The 15,157-nt window shown below is 40.0% G+C and overlaps 2 protein-coding genes across 4 annotated transcripts in view; one reads left to right on the forward strand and one right to left on the reverse strand.

Annotated features, from left to right (window-relative positions):
- Positions 1-15,157, reverse strand: part of TRAPPC11 (trafficking protein particle complex subunit 11) — a 24,847-nt gene continuing 9,690 nt past the window's right edge. For 2 of the 3 annotated variants that reach the window (XM_072123212.1, XM_072123227.1), the window contains 16 exons: positions 14,692-14,837; positions 13,893-13,954; positions 13,668-13,800; positions 13,412-13,542; positions 12,708-12,863; positions 10,750-10,937; positions 10,518-10,666; positions 8,666-8,787; positions 7,318-7,437; positions 6,463-6,528; positions 5,337-5,496; positions 5,060-5,171; positions 4,241-4,332; positions 3,181-3,314; positions 1,900-2,067; positions 1-1,280 (listed from right to left, as the gene is read on the reverse strand). In XM_072123212.1, coding sequence (XP_071979313.1) covers positions 1,236-1,280; positions 1,900-2,067; positions 3,181-3,314; positions 4,241-4,332; positions 5,060-5,171; positions 5,337-5,496; positions 6,463-6,528; positions 7,318-7,437; positions 8,666-8,787; positions 10,518-10,666; positions 10,750-10,937; positions 12,708-12,863; positions 13,412-13,542; positions 13,668-13,800; positions 13,893-13,954; positions 14,692-14,837 — 1,984 coding nt within the window. In that variant the 3' untranslated portion in view covers positions 1-1,235. The remainder of the gene's footprint in view (positions 1,281-1,899; positions 2,068-3,180; positions 3,315-4,240; positions 4,333-5,059; positions 5,172-5,336; positions 5,497-6,462; positions 6,529-7,317; positions 7,438-8,665; positions 8,788-10,517; positions 10,667-10,749; positions 10,938-12,707; positions 12,864-13,411; positions 13,543-13,667; positions 13,801-13,892; positions 13,955-14,691; positions 14,838-15,157) is intronic. The other variant, XM_072123221.1, reaches the window with a different exon arrangement.
- Positions 12,297-15,157, forward strand: part of RWDD4 (RWD domain containing 4) — an 18,855-nt gene continuing 15,994 nt past the window's right edge. The window contains exon 1 of the mRNA XM_072123238.1: positions 12,297-12,452. Within this exon, the coding sequence (XP_071979339.1) occupies positions 12,393-12,452 (60 nt within the window). The 5' untranslated portion in view covers positions 12,297-12,392. The remainder of the gene's footprint in view (positions 12,453-15,157) is intronic.

Raw genomic sequence — 15,157 nt, forward strand, 5'->3', positions numbered from 1 at the left:
ATTGGATAGCACATGGTTTATTTACAAATGATTTACAATGGACAATGTGAATTAAGCCAAATCTGAAATCCAACCCAATGAAGCCGCTCTGGAGTCATTAATGGAATAGTAACGGTAGAAAGGGTGAGGATGGCGACGTTAGCAAAACTTTACAGCTGTGCGTGTATAAGCCTGTATAAGAGGTAATAGATAACCGCTGATAAATATAGCAATTTAGTTGCCTGCAAATGTATCATCAACTTGTAATGACAGAAAAACCTGCAACCGATTTGGGTTTAGAAATCTGAAGGGCCACATCACCGTGTTCAAATTAGTGACCCAAATCGTTGAGGGTATATAAATATATAATGTGCTTTCACCGCTCAACTCAGTGTCATCCCATATGTAATGTCATATTTTCTTAATTCCAGCTCCTGCATCCCAGGTTATATATATTTGGTGTCCACATTTACACAATGACAATATATCTGTGTATTATCAGTACATGTTTGATCAATTTCAAAACTTACCACAGCAATGGCCCGGTTAAAAAAAAAAAAAAATTGCTCAATGTGGAAAATAAAATAATGATCGTGTCACTCTTCTTGTGCGTCCTCACGGTTTTTACAATGTTGTCTATGGGAGAGTGCAGATCTGCACCATGATGCGGATTTGATGCATATTTTAGCTTGAAACAATGTCAGATTAGGTGAAAAAAAAAAAGTGTACAAAAAAATAAATGTACTACAAATTTGTGTATAAACGCACATAAAAACCGAAAACCGTGCATTTATGAGGCAGATTTCAATGCAGGATTTCCACATGACAATCCACAACGAGTGCAGATACCCTCATAGTCTCAGTTGTCTAGGTTTTTGCCTGGTAATGTACTGATGTATAACAAGACAAGATATAGTGAAACCAACTCTGAGATGATCACCGGAAATGACATAGAAAAGTAGTCTCCCTTCTGACAGAAGAGTATGTGCAGTATGGGGGCGCTGAACATCTGGTCTAGATAAGGGCAAATAGTCTTCTTAAAGAGCTGACCTTTTGGAGGGGATTCCTTGTATTGATTGGTTTTCAGTTTCCATAGGTTATTATACCTTGAATGACTGAATATTGATAAATATGGGCCTAACCTGGCCTCGACACATATTCAGGTACATCCTTCTCTATACCTAAAAACTCAAAAACACATTTTCTGATAGCAAGATGTATTGAGCAGAATTATTATATGGTTGGGATTTTGCAGCTCACGCTGCTTCAATGGAGTCATCATCCACGCGGCGTCCTTGAGGCTGAAAAGACAAAGCAACATTGACTCATATTAATCCTTTTGGGTAACACAATAACTGAAGCACCTATTCCTTGTTGGATCAGTCACAGAGGTTTATTTTTCTTAAAAAAAAAGTCTCTTTTGGGTAAAAACATTACAATTTCTACTTATTCAGGACTGATTAACCAGTGCAGGTGCAGATGGACTTTGTGATACTGTATTCAGGTCAATCTACATTTATTGTGAAGAATAATAAGTCTTTTATTTATATAGTGTACACAGATTACACAGCGCTGCACAGAGCTTGTCACATCCGTCCCTGTCCCCAATGGGTCTCACAATCTAATCAACCTACCAGTATGTTTTGGAGTGTGGGAGGAAACTGGAGGACCCAGAGGAAATCCACACAAACACGGAGAGAACATACAAACTCTTTGCAGATGCTCACCCTGGGACCTGAACCCAGGTCCCCAGCGCTGCAAGGCTGTAATGCCAACCACTAAGCCACTGTGCATATATTATTTAGATCCCTACTGCCAAAGTGAAAACCTGTACATGCTACAAACGCACATTACAATGAAAACTATGGATACAGGATAAAGACTAAATGGTTATAGTAAAGAATAATGTAAAAGACTCACCTTCACAAATACATGAGTAGGTAGGAAACGTTTCAGCATGTGACTGGTGAAGTTTGGGAATCTTAACACATTGATATTGAGAGATGGAAGCTGCTGGTATCCTGCCATCAAGGGGTAAAAGTTATACAGCATCTCCTGCTGTGTCCCGGGGAGGATCTGTAACCTGATCTATACACAAGAAGGAAAGGTTTTTCAGATTTAGAAAAAAACTCTAACATACTACAAGTCAAGGCTTTTGCACTTTTTGCTCCTATGCTACACATGTACATTAGGATTACACAGGAGTGGCAATGACAAACAGACCCATTCTAGTTTTCTGTAGTTTGTAAGGGATAGTGTAGGAATAAAGTTTTTATCAATTTTAAACCTTCCAGATCGTGTTTCTTTCATGGCCCTGCATGGTTTCATCATCCACAAAATCAACTTTGACATTAGATGTAAATTGATTGCATCAAGTCAAGCGGAGAGTTTAACATGGAAGTCCAGCTCTCCCTGCCTCCTCTCCTGTGATTGACATCATGTATCAGACTTTCGGTGACCTGGGTAGTGATTTCTCTGGGTGAAGGACTATCAATTACTATGAAGGCAGCGTTCAGTGTTAAAATCTCCACCTCCTTGACTTTATATAACCAATTTACATCTCACTTCAAATTGATTTACTAGATGATGCCACCACACTGGGTCATGAAAGAAACATCTAGAAGGTATTGACAACAGACTGGTATTTGTTTATTAGGTCAATTTCTGCTGACAGGTTTCCTTTAACTCAATGTAAATGCAATCTTTGAGTTAGGTTTAAAAACACTAATGAAACTAAAAACATATGAACGTGGCCTAAAGTATTTCCCACTTGTGAAATAAAGAGTGCTGCGTCTCTACCTATGAACGTGGCCTAAACGCAATACAATCAGGCCGAGCTCCTCCCCGATGCCTTTGAATTACGTTTCAGAACACAACACAAACACAACGTGTGAACGCAGCATCAGGGTAGTGTGCTGTGTTTGAATCAGGTTTTTTGAAATTTGGATGAGTTTCTCCCAATCGTATGAGTTTAGACCTAAACGCTTGGGATGGGGAATAAGCACCAAGTGTTTTGCTTTGTTTATTCCCGATCCCAATCCTGAGGCTGTGTTCACATGCACTTGTGCTGCATTTACAATGTGTTAACATTCACTTGACATAAAGTGTAAATGCTTTTATGATAGATAACTTAGTTTAAAACTTTTTTTTCCCATGAGAGACATGTCAAGAAATAACAGGAGGTATATTAACATCTTCTACCTGCTTGAGCCCGGAAAACATAAAGGCGTCACTCGGCTCCACTGCGATTTCAATGTCTTGAACTAAATTGGTTTTATTCTGCAGATGATACTTGACGGGCAGGGATTCCCTTACTCTTCCAAAAGATGGCAGATCTGCAAATGGACACATGTAAGGATACAGCACATACACAAAATATATCTATATCTATCCATATATCTATCCATCTATCTATCTATCTTCAGAGGATTAGCAAATTACTTGACATGTGTAATTTCATGTGTTTTACACTCCTATAACTCTATACTGTGGCAGAATCCTTATTATGTGTATAATTTCCCAAATGGTCATGTAAACTAAATCAAGAATCAAAATCAGGCATGGATAAACCAGGGGCTCTTACTCATAGATTCAAGCCCCGTGACTGTTGAAATCTTCTTATATGTGTATCCATGGCCTCCTTCCTTCTAAGGAGTGCCCCTCTGTGCAGCAGCTTCACAGGATGTTACACTGTGCAGGAGCACTTCCCCCTCCCATTGTGTGCTGAGACTTCCTCTGCTGCAGTGAGATTACAACAGGCAGAGGGAAGTGCTAAGGGAGGAGATGCAAAGGGGCTCTGTAAAGCTACAGCAAAGAGGGGCTCTGGTAACAACCTCCAGACCCCTTCAGTCTCATTAGCATATTGTAAAAGTTGATTTTAGAAGGAAGGAGGCTATGGATAACTAATATAAGAAGATTACCACAGTCACACTGCTTGGATCTATGAGCAAGTGTCTCTGGTTTATCATGATGGATTTTGATGGTAGATTTACTTTAAATATAAACCTGTGCTTTGGAAGCCAAATGAGAAAAGGGAATTCAAGGCTTCTACATTTTTCTCTTTAAAAACACAACTGGATGGCAAATATAACTATAAATTTGTAAAGTTAGAGATGTATAAGGAGACAAGTGAAAACCACCCTCACCATTTGTCTCACATATTGCAGTGATATGAAGAAGCTGAGCATCAGAGCCTGCGGCAATGAACTGTATACATAGACCTTTGAGAAAGTCAAGTGTTCAATGGATATCAAACATTTACCTGCTCGAATGTGGAGTGGAATACTCTCAACCATAACGTGGGGTAACGTAACCACCGTCTTCACCACTGGTACATTGTCTACAGCAGAACTCCTTGAAAAACCAAATATAAAATATAAAATGTACTTAGAAGATCGATGAAACAGGGAATATTATGTGTTTAACATATAAAGGGATAGATCTACTCCGCTGCTCCATCTCTACAGCACACCATCTGCAGATAGAAAACTATATACAATCTACTCAGCTCCTCCTGCTCTATAACATGTTATCTGCAAATAGGACACTATGTACAATCTGCTCAGCTCCTCCTGCTCTATAACATGCTGTCTGCAGATACAAAACGGTGTGCAATCTGTTCAGCTCCCCCTGCTCTATAACATTCTGCCTGCAGATAGGACACTATGAACAATCTGCTCAGCTTCTCCTGCTTTAAGAAAAACGTAACTAAAGCATATACTAATGTTACCTTCTACACTCTAGAACCCACTGAATGGGTTTGCATCTGAAATTGTGATTGGACCAATTAGATGACAAGAGTACCTAGTAAAATAGCTGTTCTTTATCTTGTTGCTATTTAGCCACTGGGAAATAAGTAATAAGATTATTCTCACAATGGGATCTGTAGCATTATGAATACTATGGAATATTAATGGAGTCCGACAAGTTTTGCTGAGGTGTCTAGTGCTTTCATGATAAAAAGTGACAGATTTTAAATGATGTATCAATGTGTTAGGGTCAATTTACTCAGTCTCTGCTGTAGATGTAAGATTTACATATATACACTACTACATAATTTAGATGCTGCATTAATACTTACCTCTTCCAAGAAATAATATAGCTCCCAGTGGCCACACCGCTCTGAGGACTGGCCATGGGAGGACAGTGAAGACAGAAGCACTCGCTGGCGCTCTCACCAGTCTGTAACACAACTGGTACAAACAGAAGAACAGTCACCCTGGTGCTTATATATTACATTAATCATACTGACGAGGTATAACATTGGTATCAGTATCAAAGATGTAGTCATTTAACACTATAAGGCGATGCTTTTTGGGTTTTATTATCCCTCACAAGAGGGTCACGTGAGCACTCACCATTCTCCACGTGTGACTCCAGTTCATCCACAGGGGTGACGAATGATGAGAGTTGCAGTTGGCTGGAGAGGATGGTGAGAGCCCATGGAGAGGCGCTTAGAATATCCGCCATTAGCAAGAATGGGATGTCTGTGTAGACGCGGTCCAAATGTTCAAACTGCTGGGGCACAAAAATCACTATCAGACAATGGATTTCCATCACTGCTGCCGGAAATAACATGTCCTGATACCTCATCCTGAAAGCACATCAGTATTGCACTGCGTTCACATCTATAACGCAATGTACGGTTATAGGAAAAGATAAACAAAGAAAATCTCAAGCTTGATAAACCAGGGACACTTACTTGTAATCTTCGTATATTTGTTATCCATTACCTCATTCCTTCTAAAAGCAATTCCACAGACTGTTACATTTTGCAGGAGCACGTCCTCCCTCCCAATGTGGGCATTTACAGCAGGCAGAGGGAGAGGGGTGCTGGGGGAGGAGGAGAAAGTGTAACAGCCTGTGAAGCAAAAGCATGGAGAGGCTTTGGTAACACCTCCAGAGACCTTCTGTCTTATTAGCATAAGTTTAAAAGTTGATTTTAGAAGGAAGCCATGAATAACAAATATAAGAAGATACCCCAGTCACAGTGCCGGGATCTATGAGTTAGTGGCCCTGCTTTATCCATGCTTGATTTTGATGGTAGATTTCCTTCAAATACCTTTGGGGAAATCAGTCATATTGTGATAATAAACAGATCCTGTTGGACACTACTAACTATAACAGTCCTACGGGTGCTGGACTTTTTAGTTTTTGTCGCTTATTGTTGACAGAATCTGTAATAAATGTGTGTATAGCCCATGAGCGAGCATACAGCGGGGTGCGAGCATACAGCGGGGTGCGAGCATACAGCGGGGTGCGAGCATACAGCGGGGTGCGAGCATACAGCGGGGTGCGAGCATACAGCGGGGTGCGAGCATACAGCGGGGTGCGAGCATACAGCGGGGTGCGAGCATACAGCGGGGTGCGAGCACATACAGCGGGGTGCGAGCATACAGGTGGATACGTCTCCTTCCACCAGATAGAGGTAGAATTTGCTGTGGCTTTACATGTGGTATAGCCGCTATTACCTATAATACTGACCTTTATAGAGACAAACTTCACAGCAACATCGAAGGGATACACGGTCTCAATGGTTACCGTCTCATCCTGGAGGGTAAATAGAGAGTCAATATGACACAATTATCCTGAATATAGAACATGGACAATTCTGGTGCCTTTCAGCTGTAGGAATAATAGATCAGGGGTCTACAATAGAGATGAGCGAGTATACTCGTCCGAGTATACTGCTCGGTCGAGTATTAGCATACTCGGACCGGCTCGTTACTCGGACGAGTATTTCCCCTGCTCGCGATCGAGCATTAAATTAAGTGAAGAACAGTGTTTTTTATTGTTTAACAAAATATTACAGATGTTTCCTGATGTTTTGCATGTAAAACACATTGAAATAACACTATTCTTCACTTTGCAGGTGTTCGCGCGTGTCTCCCTGTAGGTTTGGAGATGTGCGCAAACATCTGGAATGTGAAGAATATTGTTCTTTCAATGTGTTCTGCACTTAAATGGTCCTGTATTCACTGTTTTTAATGTTTTAATTCTATTCTTCACTTTGCAGATGTACGCGCGTGTCTTCGGAGATACGCGCGCACATCTTCAAAGTGAAGAATAGAATAAAAAGTGTTCTTTTACTCTTTTAGCAAAAAAATGCTCGGGTCTCCCATTGACTTCAATGGGGCTCGTTATTCGAGCCGAGCACTCGAGCATCTGGAAAAGTTTGTCTCGAATAACGAGTACCCGAGCATTTTAGTGCTCGCTCATCTCTAGTCTACAACCTTCTCAAGATAAAAAAAAACTTTCAGCTGCTCTTAAAATGCCATGGACATATTTTACAACAAGATGCTGCCCCCAGTATTATAATATATAGTAAAATAAACTTACCCTGTGACATCTGCAGACAATGTCTTTACCGTCCACAGAGGTATCTATCAGATAAGAAACATAAACTAGGAAGACCCGTGTCCCGACAGTGCTGCAGCGGATGTAGAGGGGCATATCCAGCTACAGAGATAGAAAGACATACACTTACCAAACCTGAACATTACACATAGGAAGCAATGAATGCCATAGCAATGGAGGACATACAGCCCAACAGTCATATATGTTATTACTATTTAATGTCTTATCTTTTTGGAATATGTACCACAAAATCTGTAAAGGGCTGTGGAGTTTGATGGCGATCGAGATATATATATATAAGATTTATAATTATATTGCTTAGTAGAGAAACAAGAGGCAGCGGGCCCGCTGTCTTGGGGTTGTGCTGACCTCTACTTTGCACCGTATATTCAATCTCTTGATTGCTCTTGCCGGATGCACCTTAAACCGTTTCTAGAATCTGACCATTTCTTACAATTGAAACCTATAAAACTAATTTATTTAGACAAGCCTATCACATTCGCTAACTACATGCAAATTTAACTCTCTCTTTATTAACCAATTATTGTCCTCCTCCCTTCTGTTATTTGGCAAATGCCCGGTACCAAGCTCCTGGCTTCTCTGCAGTCCTACTTACCTTGGACTTTGTATATAAGATGGTGGCTGATGGCTGGTATAAGCAGCAGCATTTTTATTTATTATATTATACATCATATATACATTATACAAGCTCTTATACCTCTTGTGTTACCCCATTCATCCTCATATACTGTAAGCTCTTGCAAGCAGGGCCCTCACTATTTTTTCATACGACTCTTATTACTCTGTAATGTCTTATTTTATTTGTATATAATCTGTAAAGTGCTACGAAATTTAAAGGCGCGAAATAAATGAACATTATTATTATTAGAGAATTGGGGCAACTGATATCCAGACACCAGAAGTAAGCTAGTGCCACCTAGTGGTCATGTCACAGAATACTCCGAGTGAAATAGAAATATAGAGAAATACTATAAAGATAAACAATAAAATAATCCAAAATATAGGATAGGTACTGCACTGCACCAGTGAAATCTAAGGATTAAACGCACGTCAATAAGTTTAAGCTACTATGAAGTTACTCCAGTTACGGGCCCTTTCTGGAATTTGATAAATGGTAACCAAGACATGTATAGTGTACACAGCAACCATCAGGCTTCAGTTCTCTGGCCTCAATCTCTATATAAATATACGGCTTGGGTATTACATCAGTATACAGGTCGGCATGATCCGTATTTGCCTTAGCTGCGGGTAAAGTTTATATTATTTCCTTGAAGAATACACACAGCTTGCTATTCATCAGAAAGGTCACCTTTTCTCCAGGTTGCAGGTTTCCTATGGGGATGTCAGTGAGCAGAGCCGGGCTTGAGTCATCGCATATTTCTGTTCCCTGAAGCGTAACCAGAGTCTTCTGTGTGAGGTTGGCATCCTGCCCTGTGAGAGACATTGTATTATTGGGTTATTTCACAATATACACCATGGTGTGGGGTCAGACAAGGTGACGACTAGTAGCAGTAATGAAGCCGCTCTCTCCAGGACTATATTCCTTCAAGCAGCTATTACTACAAAGTCTAAGCGTTAGCAGAAATATTGCCTATAAGACCCATGTTGTACTCTCTCTCCAGGACTACATTCCTACAAGCAGCTATTACTACAAAGTCTAAGCATTAGCAGAAATATTGCCTATAAGACCCATGTTGTACTATCCAGACCACATCTCCCAAGTGCCCCAATCTGGAAGCTTTCACCTTCTATTATTTCCATCCTCTATGATGTTTTATTTATCTGTATTCTATGTACGGTACATTTCCTTTCCTGTAGTGGATATGCAATTATGTCAGTCTGCATTCAGCACAAGATCCATAAGAGGTGGAGTATTGTGTATCATGCTATTCCCCCATCATTCTTCTTGTAAATGTAGAAATACATTTGGTAGAGGGGGCTATTATGTATTTGATGCAGACACAAGGACACAGCCTCGTGACAAGAGTAATGATATATACCCAGTTGGCAATGTATTCCTAACAAGGAGGGACAACAAAAGAATGGCGCAAAGAATAATGGCACAACATCTTTGTATGTGTATATAACCAGTCCTTGGTTTGTATTGTAATTCCTGTTCTATAAAACATAGCTGGAGCATTTTCCAAGTTTCATTGTTTCATAGATTGCAAGCTCTTGTGAGCAGGGCCCTTGCTGCTCTTTTTGCATATGACTGTTACCCCATGTTGCGAGAAATGGTGGTGCTTTTGAAGTAAAGATTTATTAGTATTAAGTCGCCCTCATAGATTGCACGCTCTTCTGAGATGAACCCTAACTATTGTGATTTGCTGCAGCCCAACTCATTTTTACCCTTCCCTACATACAGTCTGCTGTGGAATGGGAAGATGAACAGAAGAGCTTACATTTACCTTTAGTATTTCGGTGTAACTGAAACTCAGTGTGGACTGCGCCTTAAATGGCAAATTCTAATTTTGTCTGATCAAGTACATTTGTGTACATACACATGTATCAGAATATGTTGGTGCTATAAACACGCTCATACATACATACCTATATATATATATATAGGAGGCCATATTTTAGATATTAAGAAAATGGTTTATGTGCATGTAGCAGATCAGTTCTATTCTTCTCAATAGAACCTGGAAATCAATACTGCCAGAATAACCGGCAGTATTAAACACGTGTGAATTCACTCTTAGTGTATAGCAAACTCAAAAATACAAGTGATAATAGTATTTCCTGTATTTTTGTGATAGCCAAGTCCTTATAGACCTCATTCATATTCAGTATCAATCAGAATGAATTTGTGCTCTCTCTCACTGTCAGTCATAGAAAGGGTAGTTTTTCTGGCATCTCCAGGTATTCACTGTATAGCAAAAATGTGGTGGTTTGTGTTCAGTTACCAAGCTATAAATAGTAGAAATGAGAACAGTATAATTTAGGATGAAAACGGATGGCTTATGCAGCTAGAAATAGTCTGTCTGTGTGGTACATAATATGCTGCAACCACAACTTCAGTCCTGACCATGGGTCTAATGATCTGACCTAGCAGCATCACCGATCACTAGGATTCCTCTAGTTTGATTCAGTCGGGACAAGCTTTGTGTGTGTCAAATATGTCTACATAATACAGATCCATCTATAAAGAAGCGGCATACCTGGCTTTAGCCCTGCAGTGAGCTTGACATCTCTGATGACCGCGTCCTCCTGGGACTGTATGGTGATCATCAGGCAGTACATCTCATTATTCAGTGCTGGAGGCTCATGACGCAGCTGCACAGAAACTTTAGGTACTCTGGATATAATCCTTGGAAGCAAAAGTATATTCATTTGAGTTTCATGATGGTAAAGTTACATAAGTGCAAGATATTGTACAGGACTTTCTCTTACATGGTGCTGGCCTGGATTATGATGCTATCCCAGTGCACTTCAGTGTCAGGAAGCATTGGTCTGCGTTTAAAAGAGCGAGCAGCCTGGACGGCTTCCTGAGCGGAGGCTGCGTCGCCTCCACCGCCCCTCCAGTTCAGGATGACGCAGCGGCCGGTCTCACTGCCCAGGATGAGATCCACTGATGTGATCTGAAAAGTACAAAAACAAATATTCCTTATTGAACAGGTATTTTAACAGATGTATTAAACAGATGTATTTGAAACATTTTGCACCAAAAAAGGTTACTGGGGTGAGAGCACTTTTCGGTTGTGTTCACATTGATTGTTAGCTTTAGCTTTTGAATAAAGTAATTTTTTATTGATCAATTAAATGTAAGCCTTTCGTTTGCGGCAGAATAAAATGGATTGGCCTAACAACTGATAAGTCAAGAAAAGTTAACGTTAAACATGGATCTGTCGAAAACCGTTCATCCAACAAATGAGCATAGATTCATTAGTGGGGGATTGGATCATTGATCAAAAATGATGATTGTGCTGATGACAATGATGCAAATTGTATGCGGATTATCTATTGTAATAATGACTATGTTTCCTCATACAGGTTTTTATGGCGCTGTGTAAAGGATCATTCAATTATTGAAGATGAATTTGTTTTATATTATCATTTATCATTTGTGTGAGTAAAAGACACTCCATAACCAAAGTTAAGGACCTTTGATTTAGCTTGAATTAAATAAAGGAGTAAAATTTTGCATGAAACACATTAAAGGGGTAACCCTTTAACTAACTACCTTGTGAGCCATAACAGAACTGAAAGCCCCACACTGTTGCTTTTGCTTATATTAGTGTTGCGAATGAAAAATACAAAGTGAGGATGAAAAAATCCTGCATATAGGACTTTATCGTCTGGTAAAATAAACAGAAACACTAAACGAAGATGAACAGGTCTTTTGTGCTCCGTTTGTGTCTAGTGTGAACTTAGCCTGAGGACTGAAACAGTATTGTCATTAGCGATATATCCCAGTTCTGTTTACGACCCAACGACACCAAAGTTTGAGTATGGAGGCCTCATGGTAAGAGCTTTAATCCTGAATTTGCTACACTGCCCTGTGTGTGTGGGTGATGATCTGGGACATCATGGGTTTCCCAGTAATGACATACCCAGATAGTACCATAGTTTTGGCCTGCACCAGATTTATCACCAAACAAGCATTAATAGGACAACCTGTGAAAGTACAGGATTTACAAGCCTAGCTTCACCATCTGTAGGCAAATGTGCCACAGGATATGTAGGACTGTAGCTCAACTGGCATCCTAGATAGAGACAACCAATAGGTTACTAAAGCCTTCTTAAATTGCAGTGTCCGCATTAAATCTATGCTTCTTTTATATTGTGATCACAACGTATATATGTCACATCACATTATTATGGACGCCCCACCTACCACAGACCTCAGAGCATTCAACTTGGTGGGTATATAAGTGCGATATGTGGGATTTGCTGGCTGCACATATGTCAACTGTTTATCATGCACAATCAACTACCAGGCACCTGGGAGCAACTGCCGGACGCAGTGCGGTCTTCACAGCTCCAGATGCCTCCAGCTTAGGCCTCATTTCCATGCACTACGGCCTATCGAGCATATGGCCACACTGCCCACCCTGCCACTTTCCATAGGAAACAGCACCGCCCGAATGAACAAGGTAAGATAGGGTTTGCTCTATCTTTTCCCCTGTGTACGGTACGGCGTACCACCACCAGATCACCATACCTATGTGTGGTGACATATATCCAGACACAAACTTGCGGCCATATATATATGTCAAACACAATAGCCAGGATATTACTACGTCACTGCTACAGCAGCTGTCCATGCTGCACTGTATGGATGTTAGCTGTCAGTCATGACAAAGTGACTCTACTGTGTGTTACACATAGAGATTTCTTCTCTTACTCACCTCAATCTTTTTACCAACATCTTCAGTTTTAGCTACAAACTTGAAAGTGAACTTTCTGGTCTTTCCAGGTACCAGGCACATGGTTCCTTGTGCTGACTGCTGCAATATATCACTGGATTGATACTGTTCTTCCACCACACAGAACTGGTTGTATTCCTTGACCAAAAAGCAGCATATAAGTATAATAAACCAACATTCACATCATGATATACTCATTTACTATACAGTACTGTGAGTGCATCATCTCATCTGTGAACTCATCATCTTACCTTTGATCCCTGAATGTCTTATTGTATTTATGTTTCGTAGAGGATATTTTATTTTAATCTATATATATGCTAAGTATTGCATTTTTTGTAAGCTTAATGTTTGGTTTAATGCCAGTCAATTGATATTATGGTCCAAAATTCATAGTGTCTTGAAATACAACGGAAATTGAATGTTTTGTCCCATACCAGTTTTGTTCTGATTTTGGATAAATTTATATAGCAGGATGGAAAAGCGCAGTATGCAGCACTATTTCATCCAGCGTTTCCTTCTGGATGCAATGTATATTGGGGAGATGGAGGCATAAAGGATGCCTCCATCTGCCAGCATTAGTCTACGGACATGTTCAGCGTGTACACTGGGAGATTACCTGATGTATGTATATACTGAACGCGTGCCATAAAAAGGCAATGTTAAAGTAGCCTTAGAGATATTACCTGGTTGCTGAATCCAACGCAGAGCTTTGAGAATCGGATAGGATGTGGGCAATCAGTTTTAAGATAAACGTAAAGCTCCACCGGATTATCAACATGAAAACTTGGTGCCAGAAACTTAGCCTTGCATTGTACTGTATGACACGAGTAAAAAAAAAAAACAACACAAAAACAAACATTTAAATCAGAACACGAGCCCAAGATGAACCATACACAATTATGTCAGAGAGTACATAGAAATCTACACCTTCACACCTACCAAATGGAACAAAGTCTTGGACTTCAATAGTAAACATATTACTACCCGCCAAGGAGACCCGATCAGCCCACAATCGCTGTGCTAGCTTCACCGTGGAGGCATCACATTCTGGCTCCGGATCAGGACTCTCATTCTGCAGATTATGGAGAAAAAAATAGGATCACTATGGAGTCAACATATAGAATCTTTTATAGGATATATAATGTGCATACAATGTAAACTCACCATTAACACCATTATTAAGTTCTTTTCAATTCTGGACTTTTGATCATCTTTTAACGTTGAAGCTGTTTTGAAGGATAAAAAATGATATAACAACATTCAAACATACATAACAAATACATTTTTAAAGGGAACTAGATACCTAACTCTCCGTTATGATGGGAAAAAAAGGAAAATGTATCTTTTGGAATAATCTGTCACTGTGATGGGTAGAAATAAAATGCTATAATAACAGCTTATGATACAAGTGGCTTTGGTGGTTAGAGCAACGACCATTGCTGGTACAAGTATCCATATTTTTGATCAAGTCAAAAGTTTTTTTGACACAGTCAAGAGCTAATGAATGTGAATACAGAGAATTACCATTTATACAAATGACCAATTTCAAATCACAGAAGGGAGAGTGATCAATCAAGGAAATCTACAATCAAAATCAAGTCTGATAAACCACTTACTTATAGATCCAGGCACCTAGCATACAAGTGCTGAGGGAGCAGGAAAAGGGTGAGATATTCTGTAATGCCAGATGGTATTACAGAGGGTCTAAGGTAGCCCCTCAGGCTCATTGGAAAAATTTTAAAAAGATGATTTCCATAGCCATGGTGCCTGGATCTATGAGCAAGTGTCCCTGGTTTATCATGATAGATTTTGAAGATTTCCTTTAAAGCCAGTGCTGCAACTTTCATGGATTGGATCAGATCAACAAACGTGCAACATAGCACCATAGTCTGTGTATGTCCGAGTGCTGTTCAACGTAGACGAAACAGAACTTAGTAGGCAAAGGACCTCAGAGAGAGCTTACCTCTTCCAAGCAGTTCCAGAGAGTAAGTGATGTAATCTTTAAGCTGTGCCATAAGATAAGCACATTTTAGTGCGGTGCTCAGTATAGAGGTCAGCAGGGTCCACCACCTCTCACTTCGGTAGTCAACCATCACATAATCCAGTAACCTGAGCAACAAAATATATACTGAACTACACGGTAAAAATTAATAAAAATACAAAAAAAAATTTTTATAAAGTAAAAAAAGGGCCAAAATAAGTATAAACAAACAAGATTGCTTTTTCCCCCCAATCCAGGCATCTGACCAGGTGTTGAGAAAGTAAGGAACATCGGACTTGGAGGCTTCCAAACATCAGGTGCAGGGGGAGCGTGATGAATAAAACTTTGGGGCACATTTACTTACCCGGTGCTGTCGCGATCCAGATTCTGGTCTGCCGTGGTCACTAATTTCCTGCATGTGTCGCTTCTGCCTCGAGGTCTGCCAGAG

This window comes from Engystomops pustulosus, chromosome 1, assembly GCF_040894005.1.
Source record: "Engystomops pustulosus chromosome 1, aEngPut4.maternal, whole genome shotgun sequence".
NCBI lineage: Eukaryota > Metazoa > Chordata > Amphibia > Anura > Leptodactylidae > Engystomops > Engystomops pustulosus.